The sequence below is a fragment of the Miniopterus natalensis genome, chromosome 18 (genome assembly GCF_054644295.1).
Source record: "Miniopterus natalensis isolate mMinNat1 chromosome 18, mMinNat1.hap1, whole genome shotgun sequence".
In the NCBI taxonomy this organism is placed as follows: Eukaryota; Metazoa; Chordata; class Mammalia; order Chiroptera; family Miniopteridae; genus Miniopterus; species Miniopterus natalensis.
In genome coordinates, this window is record NC_142098.1 from 33477109 (window position 1) to 33496329 (window position 19221).

A 19221-nucleotide genomic window follows, 5' to 3' on the forward strand; every position below is an offset into this window, starting at 1 on the left:
TCAGAGAGGGGGAAAGGAGAGGGAGAGAGAGAGAGAGAAACATCAATGATGAGTGAGTCATTGATCGAGCCCACAACCTGGGCATGTTTTCTGACCGGGAATCAAACCCCAATCACCTGGATCCTAGGTCGACACCCAACCGCTGAGCCACGCCTGGCCGGGCTTTACATTTTTTAAATAACCGTCCTAAAAGGTGCAAGGTGATATGTCTTTGATGTTTTTGTGGTTTTCATTTTCATTTCCCTAATAATTAATGATGCTGAGCATCTTTTCACGTACCTGTTGGCCATTTGCCTTCTTTTGTAAAATGTCTAGTCAGGTCCTTTGTCCATTTTACTTTGTTTTTTGGTGTTTTTTTGGTATTGAGTTATATTAGTTTCTTAAATAATTTGGATATTAAGTCCCCATCAGACTTATGACTTTCAAATACTTTCTCCCATTTCATAGGTTGTCTTTTTATATTTTTTATGGGTTCCTTTGCTGTGCAGTAGCTTTTTAGTTTGATGTCCTAACATTTTTGCTTTTGATGCCTATTTTTCATGTCAAATACAAAAAATCATTGTCAAGACCAATGTCAGGGAACATTTTCTGTTTTCTTATAGTTTTATGGTTTCAGGTTTTACCTTTATGTCTTTAATACATTTTGCATTATTTTTCATATAAGGGTCTAATTTCATTCTCTTGCATGTGGATGGATATTCACTTTTCCCAACACCGTTTATTGAAAAGACTGTCCTTTCACCATTGTGTATTCTTGGTGCCTTTGTAAAAAATTAGTTGACTGTATATATGGAAGTTGGTCCATAATCATTCATTCTTTTTAAAAATTTTTATTGCTTTTTAAAGAGGAAGAGAAAGAGAAACATGGATGTGAGAGTAACATTGACTGGCTGCTTCCTGCATGCCCCCCACCGGGAATCAAGCCTGCAATGGGTCACGTGCCCTGACCAGCAACCTTTCAGTGCATGGGATGACGCTCAACCACCTGAGCCACACCAGCCAGGGCATCATTTATTCTTAAATACTCAGAAACCTAAGCATATACGTTCTTTTTTACAGGCAAAAGGAAAGAAACCATTATTTGGACAGTTGATCCTGGAAAACATATGGAGTTTGTATGATGCTGTCTTTTAAATGCCGTCTTTTAAAGGTTAATGTTTACGGGGAACCATTTTTTATGCAGCATAATTTATTTAATTTGTTGTTTCTACCCTAAATATCTAGACTTCTAATAGACCAGTTACTACCCTTTCTGAAGTGTTTTCTTAGATGTTAAAAGGAGATAATTCTACCTTTGTCATAGAACTGTTACATGAATTTATCATAACTCATTAAATGCCTAGCAATCCTAATGGTAGTTATTATTTTATAAAATGTACGGTGTAGGAGAAAGGAAACAAGGAAGCAAATGGTGTAGGGCCATTACAGTATTAATGGCACAAGATATGCCTTGTGAGATGGAGTGGGAGTCTTACTGAATGTCTTGTGTATAAAAACAATCTTCAGTTTTCTAGTCTGAGATGGGTAGATTCTCATTCTCCATAGCCCTAAGGCAATGCCACAACTGAGATTTCTTCACCCATAGCACTCCACATCCAGATACAAAATTTTATGTCCTTAATAATTTTGTCAACAAGAAAATGGCAACAGCATCAATAAGTTTATTTTCACTTCTATATAAAGAAATACAGGAAGCAGGGAGACCAGAGTTGTTATGGCGATTCCATAAAATCAGCAGAAGTGTATATCTGTTCTGTATTTCTGCTCCACCATCCTTGATACCCATTCTCAAAGTTCCCATAAAACTGACAAAACTGCAGATTAAATGCCCACATTGTAGGCAGAAAGAAAAAATAGAGAAAAAAAATTGCTTAAATGTCCTACTCATACAAAATACCATTTCCACTTTGATCTGCACAGGGAGCTGACATAGGTTTTCAACCAAGAATTCTGTCACTAATGAAGGGAAATGGACATTGGGCAGAAAAACAGCAGTCTCTGACGTAGACTCTCATTTTTTCATTGCAAAATAGTCTGTAATGTCAGTTTTTATTTTCAGTTTAATCAAAACCTGTAAAGCCAAGTTTTTAAAAAATTTTTAGTAGAAAGACTTTGGGTATCTTTTTTTTTTTTTTTTTCATTTCTAAATAATATTCTTGAATTCTGTCCAGAAATAGTAGAAATTAAGAGTTTTTGGACTTTGTTACAATTCACTTAACACCTCTTCACAATCTACTGGTTAAACCTACAGTGTTATTTTCTACAGTATGAATTTCCTCTTGTAGCATATTGGATGAAATCTAAATGAATGTTTTCTCACCCTTATTATAGCATACAGTGCCCCCCACTCAAATAATTGGGGTTAAGTGCTAAATGAAAGATTTCTCAGTATTCATTATATTCATAAGTGTCGTCCTCTCATGCAAATTATCTAACACTATAATGATAGCTAATATTTGTCTTATGCTATGTTCAAGGCACTGTTCTAAAAGCTTTACATGTAATAACTGATAATATTTTCAAGAATCTGGTATGGAAGGTATTATTAGGTTTCCTTACGAATGATTAAGCAAAAGTAGAGATTTATCATAACAAATGTTATGAAGCAGAGCAACTGATAGTCAAGGTAATGTTGAAAAAGACATATGATATGGCTAAAAGCCTTCCAATATTTCCTACATTAACTAATTAGTATTAAAATTCACTAAAGTTTAGTTGGTTTTCAGTAGGTTTTTCTATATAGATTACACTATCATCTTTCCCCATATAAATTCACTGATGCAGAGCTTTATGAGGCAAGTGTGGTCCCATATTCACATTTTAAAGATTCTTGGATGATAATGGGTTAATAACCACAAAAGGCTCTCTAATCATAAAGATTCAAATAATTCATATATAAACTTGTGAGCCAGGAGTAAAGTCGATTCCACATTCCTTATATTTAAAAGATTTCTGACTGATGTGAATTCTCTGATGTTGAGTTAGTTGTGAACCACGAGTAAAGGTCTTCCCACATTCCTTACACTGATATGGTTTTTCACCAGTATGAATTCTCTGATGTCGAGAAAGGTGTGAGCTCTGAGTAAAGGCTTTTCTACATTCTTTGCATTCATAGGGCTTCTCACCAGTATGGATTCTTTGATGCAGAGTAAGTTGAGAACCATGACTAAAAGCCTTCCCACATTCCTTGCATTCATAGGGTTTTTCTCCAGTGTGAATTCGCTGATGTTGAGTAAGTTGTGAACCACGAATAAAGGCCTTCCCACATTCCTTACACTGATAAGGTTTCTCACCTGTATGAATTCTCTGATGCTGTATAAGTAGTAAGCCACGAGCAAAGGCCTTCCCACATTCATTACATACATAGGGTTTCTCACCAGTATGAAGTCTCTGATGTTGAGAAAGATGTGAACTCTGAGTAAAGGCCATTGTACATTCCTTACATTCATAAGGTTTCTCACCAGTATGGATTCTCTGATGTTGAGTAAGCTGTGATCCACGAATAAAAGATTTCCCACATTCCTTACATTCATAGGGTTTCTCACCAGTGTGAATTCTCTCATGTTGAGTAAGTTCTGAGCCACGACTAAAGGTCTTTCCACATTCTTTACATTCATAGGGTTTCTCCCCAGTATGAATCCTTTGATGCCGAGTAAGGAGTGAGCCTCTATTAAAGGCTTTTCCGCAGTCCTTACATTGATAGGGTTTTTCACCAGTATGAATTCTCTGATGTTGAGTAAGTTGTGAACCATGACTAAAGGTCTTTCCACATTCCTTACATTCATAGGGCTTCTCATTTGTATGAATTCTCTGGTGTTGAGTAAGTTGGGAACCACGGATAAAGGCCTTCCCACACTGTTCACATTTATAGGGTTTTTCACCAGTATGAATCCTCTGATGTTGCATAAGTAATGAACCACGAATAAAGGCCTTCCCACATTCTTTACATTCATACGGTTTTTCCCCGTTATGAATTTTCTGATGTTGAGAAAGCTGTGAGCCACAAATAAAAGCTTTCCCACATTCCTTACATTCATAGGGTTTTTCACCGGTATGAATTCTCTTATGCAGAATAAGTTGTGAGAGCTGAGTAAAGACCTTTCTACATTCTTTACATTCATAGAGTTTCTCGCCAGTATGAAGTCTCTGGTGCAGAGTAAGTTGTGAGTTCTGAGTAAAGGCCTTCCCACATTCTTTACATTCATAAGGTTTCTCTCCAGTATGAACTTTTTGATGTCGGGTTAGTTGTGAACTACGAATAAAGGCTTTCCCACATTGTTCGCACTTATATGGTTTCTCACCAGTATGAATTCTATAGTGTAGAATAAGTTGTGAGCTCTGAGTAAAGGCCTTTCCACATTCCTTGCATGCATAGGGTTTCTCACCAGTATGAAGTCTCTGATGAAGACTGAGCTGTGAATCACGACTAAATGCCTTCCCACACTGCTTACATTCATAGGGTTTTTCACCAGTATGAATACTTTGATGCTGAGTTAGGTGTGATGCTCGTCTAAAGGCCTTCCCACAGTCCTTACATTTATAGGGTTTCTCAGAATGACATGTGGGATATTGAGATAAGTAAGTGTGCTGATTAAAAATGGACATTTTTTCATATATGATCATTCCTTGCCTGAAATATTTCTTCTGATTTTCCAATGTGCCTCTGACTTCTAAATAATCTCTAGAACTGGACTCTTTAAGATCATAGTGTTCAAGCCTGTCATTCATTTCCCACTGAAATAATTCTGTTTCATAAGTGTCCTTTTTTGGAGGTAAGTAGTTATTCACACACCTTGAAGGAAAATCTGAAAGATTAAAAAAACAAAAAATTTTGGTTGTCATTTCAGAAGTAGAACTTACACAATAAAAAAGACTACATAGGAAAATATATATAGCAAAACTATACCCAAAAGAAATAACTGGCTTACAACAGTGTTTTTAAAATAGTGTTTACTATGACCTATAATACCTTTTACATCATAATCTGCTACATTTATAGTTTCATAAAACAATACCTACCCTGTTTTCTAGTTTTCTCTCTCTCACACACACATGCATAGTAAAAACTCACTACTTTCATACTACAGTGATGTGTTGCTTCCTAGAATTTGAAAAAAATATTATCTTAGAACAACTTCATATATATGTTAACATGTAAAAAGGACATATAAGAGATGAGAGAATGATGAACAAAATCTGTGGATAAGGGGAGAGATTAAGAAAACTTTTTAAGTCAGTGGTCCTCAAACTTTGGTGGGGATCAAAGCCACCTGGGAAGCTTGTTAAAATTAAAGATGCTCAGATACCACACCAGACTAACTAAATCTGAATCCAGTAAATCAGAAAAAGATCATGGAAATCTCTAGTTTTAATACATTCTACTAACTGATTCAAATTCAGATTTGCTACCTCTGTCTAAAACTTTTAAATGGCTTCCAAATTAAATTAGAATAAAATCCAAATGCTTTTCATGACTTTGACACAGTCTTTCATAATCTGGCCCTGACATATGCATCTGATTTCCCCATGATTCTTCTCTGTTTTGCTATTTGCAGAAAAGATTTCATTTAGCTTGATTTTTGTCAGCTCTGAAAAAGTCGCAAAGCCAGTTTGAACCTACAACTACTTAGAGCTGGTACCATGTCTTTGGAATGCTCTGTACAAAATACTCTATACAAGTTGACTCTCATCCTTCAGGTCTCAATTTAAATATAAGTTCCCAAACCTTAAACATCCATTCCTGGTAACTGAAGTCTTGGTAATTTAGATTAATCTTCCATATTAGAATAATTATACAAATTGGACAAAATATAAGTGGCACCTGACTGAAGGCATTAAATAAAGAACAAGAAAAGCCCAAAGTGGGTAGAAGGAAGGAAATAATAAATACCAGAGTGGAAATAAATGACATAAAGACTAAAAAAGCAATACTAAAGATCAATAAAACCAAGAGCTGATTCTTTGAAAAGATAAACAAGATTGATGAATTGCTAGCCAGACTCATCAGGAAACAAAGAGGACCCACAGAAATAAAAGAGGTGAAGTAACAACTGACACCATTAATTCCAAAACCAGATAAAGACAATACAAAATATATATATATATAGGCCAATGTCCCTGATGAACACAGATGCTAAAATACTCAACAAAATATTAGCAAATCAGATCTAGCAATATATTAAAAAGATCATACACCATAACAATTAATAAAAATTATAAAATTACATTTGTATTAAGAGGAATGAAGTACATGTAATAAAAAAATAAAGATAACCACTGAAAGTATATATTGTGTATGTCTTCCACACTAAACAATGGAAAAATGGAATTAAAAAAAAAAACCAATTTGTATTCGTACTGATTAAGAGATTTAAAAAGCAAAAAGAAATTTTAAAAGAGTAAACAAAAAGCATAAATGGAGAGACATAAATCCAATCATATTGGCAATAACAAATGAAGTGAACCTTCAAATTACAAGAAAAATTCTCACCCTGGCCGGTTAGTCTCAATAGTAGTGTTGGCCCGCAGACCGAAGGGTCTTGGGTTTGATTCTGTCAAGGGCACGGGACTCAGTTACAGGCTCAATCCCTGGCCCTTGTTGGGGCTCTTGCAGGAGGCAACCAATCAATGTTTCTCTCCCTCACCCTCCATCCCTCCTTCCCACTCTGGAAAGCAATGGAAAAGATATCCTCAGATGAGGATTAAAAATAAATAATTCTCAGATAATTTCAGTGGTTTACCAAATATGTCTAAACATATGAACAATCTAAAGAGCTTCAAAAAATAATACCTGTGCCCCATGCCCAGAGAGATTGTGTTTTAAATGGTCAGGGGTATGGCCTGAGATCTGGAATTTCTAAAAGGAACCAAGCTACTTCCAAAGTGCATACAAGTTTGAAAATAATTTTCGTATTTTTTTCAAAGTGATTATGTCAATTGAAATTGACATCAGTAGGGTATAGATAGTTAAATATATTAATTCATTTGCCTACCGTTCATTCATTTAAAGTGTACATTCAATAGTTTTTAGTATAGTCAGAGTTGTGTAACAAGCACCACAACCTAATTTTATAACATTTGTATCACCTTGGAAAGAAATCCGTGCCTGTCAGCAGTCATTTTTTAATGTCCCCACTCTTATTCTCCAATCCACCCCCACCTCCTAGTGCTGGATGACCACTAATCTACATTCTGTCTCGATAGATTTGTCTATTGTGGACATTTCATATAAATGGAATAATACATTATATAGTCTTTGTGTCTGGCTTCTTTAATGAGCATGTTTTCAAGATTCATCCATACTGTGGCATGTATCAGAACTTCATTCCTTTTTGTTAATGAATAATATTCCATTGTAAGGATATACCAAATTTTATTCATTCACTCATTCATTTGCTGATAGACATTTGGGTGGTTTCTACTTTTTGACTATTGTGAATAATAAAGTATACAGCGCTTCTGCCTCCAAAAGTTGTAAAGACTTGGTACTGTCAGACTTCTTTATGTTTTTGCCAATCTAAGGTATGTAAGATAATGATATCATTGTGGTTTTATGTTTTATTTTAAATATATCTTTATTAATTTCAGAGAGAGATTTTCTTATTAACCTATAGAAGCCTTTTATATTCTAGATATTAATTTCACTGTTGTCAGTATGCACTGAAAATATCTGCACCCAATTCATGGCCTTTTATTTACTTTATGATGTCTTTTTTTTTTTTTTTTTAATTCATGCAGTCAAATTTATCAATCTCTTAATGATTATTTTTATTTTTAAAATATATCTTTATTGATTTCAGAGAGAGGAAGCGAGAGGGAGAGAGACAGACAGAAACATCAATGATGACAGAGTCATTGATCGGCTGTAGCCCGCAACCCGGGCATGTGCACTGACCGGGAATCGAACCCCAATCTCCCAGATCCTAGGTGGACGATCAACAGCTGAGCCACGCCCAGCTGGGCTAATGATTATTTTTAAAGAGAACTAAACAGAACCTTTAGAAATATTCTATTTGGTTCTTTCAAATCTGTTCCTTTATGAAAATCTCTTACTGCTTATCATTTTTGTGATTCACTTTCTTCAAACATTTCACCAATAGTGTATATTTACATCTAATAATTCTAACATGTGAAACCTTTGGCCATATAATCTGTTGTTTCTATCGATTATCATTTACCTATGATCTGCTTCCTTGTGGGTTTAATAATCATTGTGAGCTCATTTTTTGTTGATCTTAATTTGTGAGAATTCTAAAGCCCTCTTACTTTTCCCCCAGAGAGAATCTGAATTTGTTATGGTCAGGAGTCAAAGACACTATCTTAGAGAATAAAATTTCAGCTCCTTTTTCTTGATTGCCTGTCTTACTTCTTACTACTTTGCCATTTGTTCACTCTTTTTTAGATGTATTTCTGTTCCTCCTACAAACTTAATGCCCATCCCAAGCCCTTCACACTTACCATTCCATCTGACTGGAATACTGTTACTCCAGTTATCTGTCTGACTCCTGCCCTTATTTTGATAAAATTTTTGTTCAAATATTACCTCATTAGAGAGGCTTTTCCAAAACCTGCTTACCCAGAATAGCCTACTCCCACTCCTCATTTAGCTCTTTATTTGCCTACTCTATCTTTATTCATACCATTTATCACTACCTGCAATTGTTATATTTATGAAATAAATAAATGTATATAGATACACATATATATGTGCATGTGTACACATACATAGGGTGTCCCAAAAAATGTATACATACACTTTGAATAATTATAAAGGCAGTGTTTATTAAAATACATTTCATTTTCAAAACTAAGCTATTAGCTGTTAAAGTGTGTATACATTTTTTTGGGACACCTTGTATTTTTGTTTCCAAATTATTTTGTATTTCTCCCACAAGAATGTAAGTTTCAACAGAACAGGAACCTTGTCTAGATCATTATTTCTACAATGCCCACTACAGACCTTGGCACAGAATAGGCCCTCAATAAATATATTTTGAATGAATAAAGACATTTTAAAGAATGAAGATAATGATATAAATCTAAATACCAAAAAAAAAATCTGAAAAGGAATTGACTGTAAGTTTACATAAAAAGGTTGTCACTGAGGAAAAGGAAGAGCCCCTCCATGCTTTTCTTCTAAAGTCAGAGGTATTTTTTTCACAAGACTTGGGCCCTGTTGAAGAATATACCAACCAGTAACTTCATAAAGCCTTCAAAGGAAAGAGGACTGAGGGGACAAGAGACAGTTATGTTCCAGTGACTTCAAGAGTCCAAAGAATAAAGTGATCAGTTAGGTGGGAAAATCACTTATTGAAGTTTTAATTTATATAGACTCTGTCTCTTAATAAACTTTCTTAGGCAATCACAGGTTCTTCCTGAGCTATTTTCTAATAAAAAGTGGTTCTAGCATATTCATTCAATGTGAAATACAAAGTTCTTAAAATGTAATATTCAAGTACAAAACACAAATAAGAGAGTTTGTTGCAATGGATTGTGTTCACTTGAATTGTTCGTGAAATGCACTGATCCATCCTATCACTATATAAATAATAAAAGCTCTTTTGTTGTAAAAAACATCAAACAAACAAAAACACATTTATTTCTGCATCTATTTTTTAAAAAATATTTAAGCTCTTTTAGCAAATCTAAATTGTAACAATACATAATCCACTTTTTCTGACAATATAGCAAGTGTCCCAGAGTTCAAATCTAGCCCTTGACCATTAAGGAAGATAGTAGGAAGATAGGTAATTATACTTGAAAGATGGACAAGATAAATGTGCCCTATGAAACTACTTACGTCTACTTCAAATAATTTAAAACCATTCATTTGAGAAGAAGAAGAAATTCAGTTAATTACTTAGAAACAACCTTGAAATAACATCAGATAAGGCAGCCATTCCAAAGATAGATCCTAAAATACTATGGGGTATATATCCTTACCTAGTGACACCAAGTTACTATAATTCTCCAACATCACATCTCTGTACAAATCTCTTTGAGCAAAGTCCAGGCATTCCCACTCTTCTTGAGAGAAATCAATGGCAACATCCCTGAACATCACCAATCTCTGAAACAACAAACATAATACTAGTGGTAAAAAGAAAGAAAATGTATTTTCAATAGAGGGGGAGATGATGCAGAGCTCTAAACCATGGAGGTAACAGAGTACACATGCTAGAAAGTCTCTCACATGGATGAGGCACTACAAAAATTGGTGCTTCTGAAGTGACAACATGTTCCTTTTTATTCCTGTTGCTGTAGCCATTTCCTGAATATAGAACATCTCATTATACACATAATCTTGGAATTAATAAAATTAATTAAATAAAATTAATTTTAAAATGCAATGTCCCAATTAAAAGAAATAGCATACGGAAGCACCCTGTACAATATGTATCATGTACATCATACATTCTCAATAAATGAAAGTTTCCCTTTTTTAGTCTCTATTTAAGAAGAGTCTCTGAGACCCCACCCCACCCAATTTGCAGGGCCACTCAAGTCACTTCCAGTGGCTTTCTATATAAATGGCTGTCTTGGCTCATGCTGTGGATTTTCCTAAATGCTCTCAAAGGTTCACAAGCCCAAACAAGCAGCATCTGGCCTTGGCGTGCCACACATCTCTTGCTAAGTGGTCCCAGACCCAGCACTAGCAGCAGCCAAACTCACACCTTGATTTCTCCTGGACACCTCCAAGCCCAGCACAAGCAGCAGCCATCTGCAGATCACTTTGTAGCTCATGCCAAGTAGCCCCGGGCAAGGCACTGGTAGTGGCTAAACTTGGTCTGAACCTTCCAAAAAGCCCCAGAGCCAGTGCACCCAGTGGCTCGCTTCATATTAAACTGGTATACCATCCAACCACCTCCATGAGCCACACACTCAAGGGGAAGACTCAGAAGGCACCAGAACCCCACTGAAGCAAGTTCTACTCCACGGGGTCAGCGTCTGCACTGTAGTTCCTCCACTGTAGTCATGACCAGTCAATCCCTCCCACTGATGTACCAACAGCAATCAAGGAGGGTGCACACAGCCCACACATGGGGCATGCATAGACTGCCCAGCTCAGATGTTGGGAGAGGCTGTCCCACTAGGCCCTACAGGACACCTACTACATAAGGCCACCCTACAAAGACTGGGAGATAAAGCAGATCTACCTAATACATAGAAACAAACAGAGAGAGGCAGCCAAAATAGTGAGACAAATAAACATGTCCCAAGCGGAAGAAGAGGAGATATTTTCAGAAAAAGAAGTAAATGTAATGAAGGAAATCAAACTACCAGATACAGAGTTCAAAACAATGGTTGTAAGAATGTTCAAGGAATTTAGTGAGTACTTCAACAGCATTAAAAAAAATGTTGAAACCATAAAAAAGAACCATTCAGAAATAAAGAATACAATAACTAAAATGAGGAATACACTAGAAAGAATCAACAGCAGATTAGATGAAGCAGAGGACTGAATCAGCAATTTGGAAGACAAGGTAGCAGAAAACACCCAATTAGAGTAGCAAAAAAAATGATAGTTTAAGAGACTCTGAGACAACATCAAGTATACCAACATTCGTGTCACAGGGGTAAAAGAAGGAGAAGAGAGAGCAAAGGATTGAAAACCTACTTGAAATGATGACTGAAAACTTCCCTAACCAGGTGAAGGAAAAAGACACACAAGTCCAGGAAGCACAGACTGTCCCAAACAAGATGAACCCAAAGAGGCCCACACCAAGACACATCATAATTAAAATGCCAAAGGTTAAAGACAAATAGAGAATCTTAAAAGCAGCAAGAGAAAAGTAATAAGTTATCTAAAAGTGAACTTCCATAAGATTGTCAGCTGATTTCTCAAAAGAAACTTCGCAGGCCAGAAGACTGGTATAAAATATTTAAAGTGATGAAAAGCAAGGACCTATAACCAAGATTACTCTACCCAGGAAAGCTATCATTTAGAATCAGAGGACAGATAAAGAGCCATTTTTATATTTTCACAGAGTATGTGCATGTTTGCATTCCTTATTCCTGAAACTTCCTTCCTAACTGACCCCACTCAGGAATGTGCTCCCTAGTTTATTCCACTCTTATAAGTGATAATATCTTCTCTAAGTATGCCTTCCTAATCTAACCTATATTCACATACTTATTTCCATAATCTATTGAACATTTTTGACTAGGAGCACTGACTGATATAGGAAAAGCAAATTTCTTGATTTTATAAGATAGAGAAGGATGTTAAATGGTACCACACATGAGGAAACTTTGATCTTCTCTTTAGATCTAAGTTTCCTGGTCAGGCAAGGTAGGAGTTGGTCTTGACTCCACTCAGTCTCCATAAATGGCAAAAGCCCATGCTTTGTGAGCTTTTAAGATTAGGAATGTGACTAAGGATTGAATACAGAGAGATCAGGGGTCTTCCTTGGGAATTCATAATTGATACTAATAATATGGATGATTTTGAGATTCAATATTGTGTGCTAATCTTGAATGTGTAAGTTTGAATTATCTTTTCCACCTTTCTGTTGGGTAGGACAAGAAAACACAAATTTACCTGATCCATGATTTTTATAGCTGTATGAAATGACCAGTTCTCTCCTCAATTCCTATCTTGTAGCACAGCATCTGGAAAAGGCGGTGCTGGAGAGGAGAAAATAGAACCATGAGACCATGCTTTTCACAAAGCTCCAAATGAGTTAAGTTCAAATGACCTTTGTTCCTCTCCTCTTCCCTTCTCTTGCTCCCATTCCCAAAATACACACTAAGTTGGGGGGATATCGGTGGTGGTCAATATAGAATATTGTGTTTGGCTACTTTCACACTACAGAGGAAGAGTTGAATAGTTTCAAGAGAGACTACATGGCTCAAAAAGCCTACATTATTTATTGTCTATTCCTTCGCAGAAAAACTGCCTAACCTGTGATCTAGATCCATGACTACTTGTTTTAATCCTTCAAAAGCCAGAAGTCTTCACCCTCAACCCAGTTACTTTAACATTCAAAAGACCCAGATATATTTCTAAAACATCACCTAGGAAGAGTCACTGCTCCTACAGAGAATCACTGATATAGGTGTTCAATAGATACTTAATTAGAAATTCCACTTTTTCCAGACATTGGAAAGGTGCCCATTCTAACAACTAAAAATAATTCAGGTAAAATGAAAAATTGTAATTTCTTTTAAATTCATCACAGAGATGAAGGTACAAAGAAATTTAAAGGAACTAAACTCTAAAAAGTGCCAAGCTCTTCTTAAGAGACATATATGGATGCTCTCACCTCTGGCAGGGCTTAAACTACATTGCAACTAAAGATAAACAGTCCAGCCATTCCAATAAAGAGACAAGGTAGAAACGAGGTAAGGAAGCAAGTTTCAATTAAATGCTCTTTACAAGAAACGAACTTCAAATATAAAGACATTGATAGGTTGAAAACTAAAATGGTGGAGAAAGATACCACACAAATACTAAGCATAAGAAAGCTTGTGTTCCAGTATTAATATAAGACAAAATAGATTTATATTGTATGTCAAGTGTGATTGAAAATAAAAAATTATTAAAAATAAATAAATAAAAGGGGCCCAGGCCTTCAGCATCTGGAGGAAGCCAACCAAAAAGTTGCCCAAGCACCCTTCCCAGCCCAGCACCTGCTTCCACCTAGCACCACCTGGTATGCATCACCCAGAGGGTCTCTCATGCCCCCTATCAGCAGCTAAGTAAAGCAGGGCAGGTGACCAGCCTGGGCCTTGGAGCCTGCAAAAAAAAAAAAGACTATTTCACCGTATAAAGATAAACTCTAAGACTTTTTTCTAAAATTTGGTAATAGAGAAAAAGATAGGGAGGGGGAAATTTAAGGAATTCACCAATTTTATTATTACTTAGTTATAATTCAGGTAGAATTATGTCAAAAGCATTAAAGTAAACTAAAAGTAGGCTATTTCTAGAAATTTGCCCCAAAGAGAAGCCTCAATAAATAGAAACCACATACATAGCAATTGATTGCTGCATTACGTAATGGCAAAATCCTGGGGAAAAAACCCAAATGCCCACCCATAGGAGACGGCTGAACAAACTACCACACCCACATGAAATGCAGCTTTAAAAAAGAATGTGGGAGGTTTGCACAGGCTGCTAAGGAATGCTCTGGGATATGTTAAATGTGTGGGCGGGGGGGGGGAGGAAGGTGTAGGACAGTGTACATAGAATCCTCCCTTTTAATTAAGAATGAAGATAATAAAAATATATGTACACATACATACAAACACATAAACATATATATCATTTTCTTAATGGAAGAATAAGCCAAAGATAATTACAGCTAGTTATCTACACGGGGAAGAAGGAAAGACGATGGAGGAGACAGATGGGCACTGGACTTCTCTGAATTCACCTTGCTCTGCAGTTTTGACTTTGAAATATGTGACTATTTTAAGTAATTTTAAAATAAAATTCAAACGGTGGGGGCACTTTCTAAAAGTAGAAACAAGATGAAACAAATGAGCCTAACTCTGTCTCTCGAGTTGGTGGTTTAACTATATGAGAGAGGTTATTTTAGGTGACTTTAAAAACACAGTAAATTGGTTATCGATCCGTAGTGAACTCCAGGAAGTTTTTATTGTATTTCTGTATTTAGATGGTTAGTATTGTTATTTTGAAACTCTCAATCCAAAAGGCAGAAAAGGAAAATAAAAAAAAAAACAGATGGGACAAATATAAAATGAATGGCAAGATGATGGATTTGACTCAAACCATATCAATAATCACCCTAAAAATAAATGGTATAAATACTCCAAGTAAAAGACAGATATTGTTGAACTGGATAAAAGCACAAGATTCAACTAAATGCTGCCAACAAGAAATGCACTTTATCAGAATACAAATAGGTTAAAAGGATAGATAAAGATATACCACCTTAACCCTAATGAGAAAAGCTGGAGTGGCTACATTAAAAACAAAGTAGATATTCGAAGCAAAGAATATTACTGGAATAAAGGATACCATTTCATAATGATTAAAGGGGCCAATCCACCATGAGGACATGTAATCTAAAACATTTATGTATCTAATAACAGAGCTTCAAAATATATGAAGCAGAAACTGATAGAAACTATAATGAGAAAGAGAAATCCAACAAACACCCAGAGAATCAGTAAAGGTACAGAGCACTACCAACCTGAGCTGGCTGACATTTACAGAACACTCCAACCAACAGTGGTCCTTTCAAGTGTACACCAAACATTTACTAGGACCACACATTCTCAGCCATAAAACAAATCTTAGTAAGTTTAAAAGAATTCAAGTCATATAAAGTATATTCTCTGACTACAACAGAATGAAATTAGAAATCAGTAACAGAAAGATCTCTGGAAGATTTTCAAAATACTTGAAAGCTAAATAACATATTTCTAATAATTCATAAGTCAAAGAAGAAATCAAAAGGCAAATCAGAAAATATTTTGAACTGAAGGCAGAATAAATTAAATAAGATTGGCAAGTGATAATTTTTAACAGGGCATATATAATGGTTCATTATACTTTTGTGTACACTTGAAAATTTAAAAATGTTAAAAAAACAATGCTATGTCAAAAATAACCCAGTATTACCTCCTTTTTAAATTTATGAATCTCAAACCATTCTTCCTCAATTTACCAATATTGGGAAGCATTAATCACAATTGACTGCACATATTCCTTGCTCCCAATCTATAGAAAACTGCCTTGCCCCTCCATTATTTGAAAAGGCTTAGGTAGGAAATTTCAAAAAGAAAAGAAAAATTCCTATGTCCTCAAACAAACAAACAAACAAACAAACAAAGGCAGTTCAAGAAACAAAGAGGAAACATCTACTCACCTGGGACTTTGCTTTTGAATGCATAACAGCCATTTTTTCCTCCTCCGGGGCCTACTCTCAGGAAAAGAAAATGGAATTATGAGATACTAGGCCTTTCTTAGGGTATATTCTAAATTAGAACATACCCTCTTCTGTCTCCCATCCGTCAATCTACCCCTCATGTAACATGGAAGGAGGTCAGAAGGAGACTAGAACAGTCCTCCACTTTCTGTATCAGAAGATCACAGCTGTCTTGGGCTAGAATTTATTTCTGAATACAAAGTTGTCCACTGGAGACAGACCCCTACAGGGGAGTGTTACAAGTTCTTAAGTGTGTGGCCTGCCTCATACAGCACACTCACTGAAAGCATTTCCACTCCGGGAACCCCATTACATTTACAAGTGGCCTTTCTTTATGTTCTGTCAGCTCTAAAATTCTCATCTCAAGACCAGGCCTGTGGCTTAGAAATAACTCATGTATTCTTCATTCACAGGATCAAATTTCTGACTTCCTTTCTGTCACTTCTTGCATCCAATACCCTTAAGGCTATAAAATAGGGGTGGGGAACGTCCTCCGGAGGGCCATACATGACCCTCTAAATTATTTGGTCTGGCCCTGCCAAGGCAACCACAAGCGGGACTAGAAATTCAATAAATCTAGGAGCTTCTTTCATAGCTAATTTTTAAGTTGATAATTTTGCATGGCAGAAAAAAGGTTTCCCACCCCTGAAAGTGAGAGGACGCTGGAAAGCAGCTGGGAACCTACAACTGCAATCCCACGGTGAACTAAGGATGGATACAGAAATAAAGCAATCAATCAAGGCAGGCCAAGTGTGAATGGGGGAAAAGGGGAGGGTAGTCACTGTGGCCAGAAGAGAAAGAAGTCAAAGCCAGGTGCGACTCATGATCCACAGGCCGACTCTACCCCCGAATGTACCCCAGAAATACCAAAACACAATTTCACCTCTGTACCCCACTGAACTCATATGGGTACAGACTATAAAATATACAAATGACGACACATAGGAACACAATCATTTCCACAGTCACCCAGCCAGAGTCACATTCACCATGTTAATGCTACACTGTCAGACCACCCAGTCATAAACAAAATCCAATCACACACAGAGCATACAGACCTCACTCCAGCACATCCAAGCAGCCTGTCGGGCACGCAACGGCCAAAAACACCCTTTCACAGCAGCACTTTTACTCTCTTCACAGTCACGAAAACGACACAGACACACAGTCGCCCAATCAGATAGAAAAACACAACCAAGTCGAGGAAACAGTCACAAACACTAAGTCCCAGTAACACTTGTAACACCTGGAAGTCACAAGGAAGCCCCAGGAATACACATGATACAATCACATACACAACGTCAAAGTGACACAAGAACATCTAAAAACACCCTGTCACAACAACACCGTCGCACACCTCAGCCACAAGCAACCCCAGTCACAGCGGAATAACAAACCCTCAGTCATCAACGACTCACACACACACTTAAACCACAGTCGCACACGCCCGTTCACCTATACAGCCAGCAGCACTAGTCATGCTGGTCTCACCATACAAAGCCGCAGGAGGCACAGCCGCACAGGCAGGTCCAGCGCCGCTTCCTCCGAGCGTCCCCGCTCACCTCGACACAAGGTACAGTTCGGGGTGCAGGGCCTGACGCTCGGGGTTCTGGGCGATTTCGGCTTCGAGGGCCCCCTCAGAGCCTGCCCAAGCTCCTCCACCGACACAGCCCTCTCCCGAAGAGAGGCCCCCAAATCGCACGAACAACCGGAAATGAAGCCGCGCTGGGAACCGGGTGGCTCTGGGAAATGTAGTCCAGCCCCCGGAAGGCTGCGGGGGGCGGGCCGAGACGCCGGGAGACGCCGTCCACCCAGCGGGGACCCCGCTCGCGCCGAGGGCGGCAACGGAGGTTTCTGGGAGCACCGCCCGCGCTCAGTACGCAGGCGTCGGGCGCGCTGCTGGGGTGGTGGAGGCCGGAGGCCCGCAGCCTGGAGGAGCCTCAGGGTGTCCCCCGGTCGGGAGGAGGTGGGACTGGCGGGCGGGGCAAGTGCAGGGGAGGAGCTGGAGCGCGGCGGCGACCGCCGAAGTCTCCGACTAGCGAAGGACCCCTTTTGTGCCTCCCCTGGCCCCAAGGTGTGTGTCTGTGTGTAAAACGCCACACAGTTGTCGGCGCGCAGAGTCCCTCAGTGGCCGGGTGTATCTCCTCCTGTGTGAGGTTCTACGAGCTGTTGGCTGTGGCTTGAGCGGTGCTTGGAACGCATGGCACCGGCGTTTTCTGTAAGTGTGCGGGATTGCCTGACAGGGTAGGGACCTCCGCGACTGTGGTTGGTTTGCTTTGTGTCCATAATCGAGTGTGGTTGCGTGACTGGCTGGTGCTTTGTTTGTGTAACTGTGCTTTTCTCGTGCCTGTATTGCAGAGTGTCTGTAGGAGTTCGGCTAGGAAAAGAGAATTGTGTGACTGAAAAAAATGATGAATGGTCAAGTTATTTATTCCTTGAACACGAATTTGATGATCTGGAAACGGTTCTCAGTTTATCTAGCAAATAAATGATTTTTTTTAATCAGAGCAAAAACATGTATTATGGGGAAGACTACAAAATTAACATCTCTTTTTTTAAAGAAAGATCATTTCAAAGCCAGTCATAGGGTGACTACTTTTTCCTTTGCCACAGCCCCCCAAAATAGGCATCCATTCTTTTCCACTATTAGGGGGACATTATTAGGTAAGGTTGAGAAGCCATCGACTAATGAAATAATAATATAAGTTTATACATAGTTTGCCTGAAGCTTATCATTTACCATTGCTTGTGCCTGTAACTTCTTTGTCTTTCCAGTCATAGCATGCAAGATCACCTGTCTGCCACCTGGGCTCACACTTTGGCAGCATTACAAATTGAGAGCGACTGCTGGGCCTGTGAAGAAATGCCCACTTCTGCCACCAGTGGCCTCCCATGGAAGATCATCCCACCAACCTTACTGCCTGGTGTGTGCTCACTGGCTGGAGAGCCGCAGCAGATTTCCCTCTGTCCTGTAATGTAACCACCATTTCCTTTCTCTCTCTTCCATGAAATAAGACTCTTAGTACTATTATCTATCCTTTTGTGCGGGAACAGGTTCATCGTCCCCATGCAGTCCTGTACCCTAGCGTTTGGAATGGCTTAGGGTGACTAGCCCTGATTACTGTAGTTCTTGCCTATCATGCCTCCTACTGCATTACTACCTATAATGGGAGTCACTTTATGGATGCTTTAGCCACTGTTAATTGCCTAATTAATATAACCTAAAATGCCATTCAGTGGCTCCAACACCAGGCACCTAATAGAACTGGAGCCTATCCAGCATCTGCAGGGTGGCTTTGGACATGTGGCACTATGGCTGGACCTA

General features: G+C 38.1%; 2 protein-coding genes across 6 annotated transcripts in view; one reads left to right on the plus strand and one right to left on the minus strand.

The window, feature by feature from the left end:
• Positions 1–1641: 1641 nt before the first annotated feature.
• On the minus strand, positions 1642–17592 carry LOC107532223 (uncharacterized). 5 transcript variants are annotated; one of them, XM_016206525.2, is made up of 5 exons: positions 17388–17403; positions 15837–15887; positions 12542–12627; positions 9943–10069; positions 1642–4805 (listed from the first exon to the last, which is right to left on the minus strand). In XM_016206525.2, the coding sequence occupies exons 3-5, from the start codon at positions 12548–12550 to the stop codon at positions 2890–2892; spliced, it is 2052 nt and encodes a 683-aa protein (XP_016062011.2). In that variant the 5' UTR covers positions 12551–12627; positions 15837–15887; positions 17388–17403; the 3' UTR covers positions 1642–2889. The 5 variants fall into 5 exon arrangements, with proteins under 5 accessions (XP_016062011.2, XP_016062010.2, XP_016062009.2 ...); XM_016206524.2 differs by lacking the exons at positions 12542–12627; positions 17388–17403 and adding an exon at positions 17459–17592; XM_016206523.2 differs by lacking the exon at positions 12542–12627 and having other exon boundaries at positions 17388–17440.
• A 1010-nt stretch (positions 17593–18602) lies between these two features.
• The window catches only part of SIPA1L3 (signal induced proliferation associated 1 like 3), a 202596-nt gene continuing 201977 nt past the window's right edge, over positions 18603–19221 (plus strand). Inside the window, exon 1 of the mRNA XM_087826695.1 lies at positions 18603–18820. The gene's annotated coding sequence lies outside the window, so the exon portion shown is untranslated. The remainder of the gene's footprint in view (positions 18821–19221) is intronic.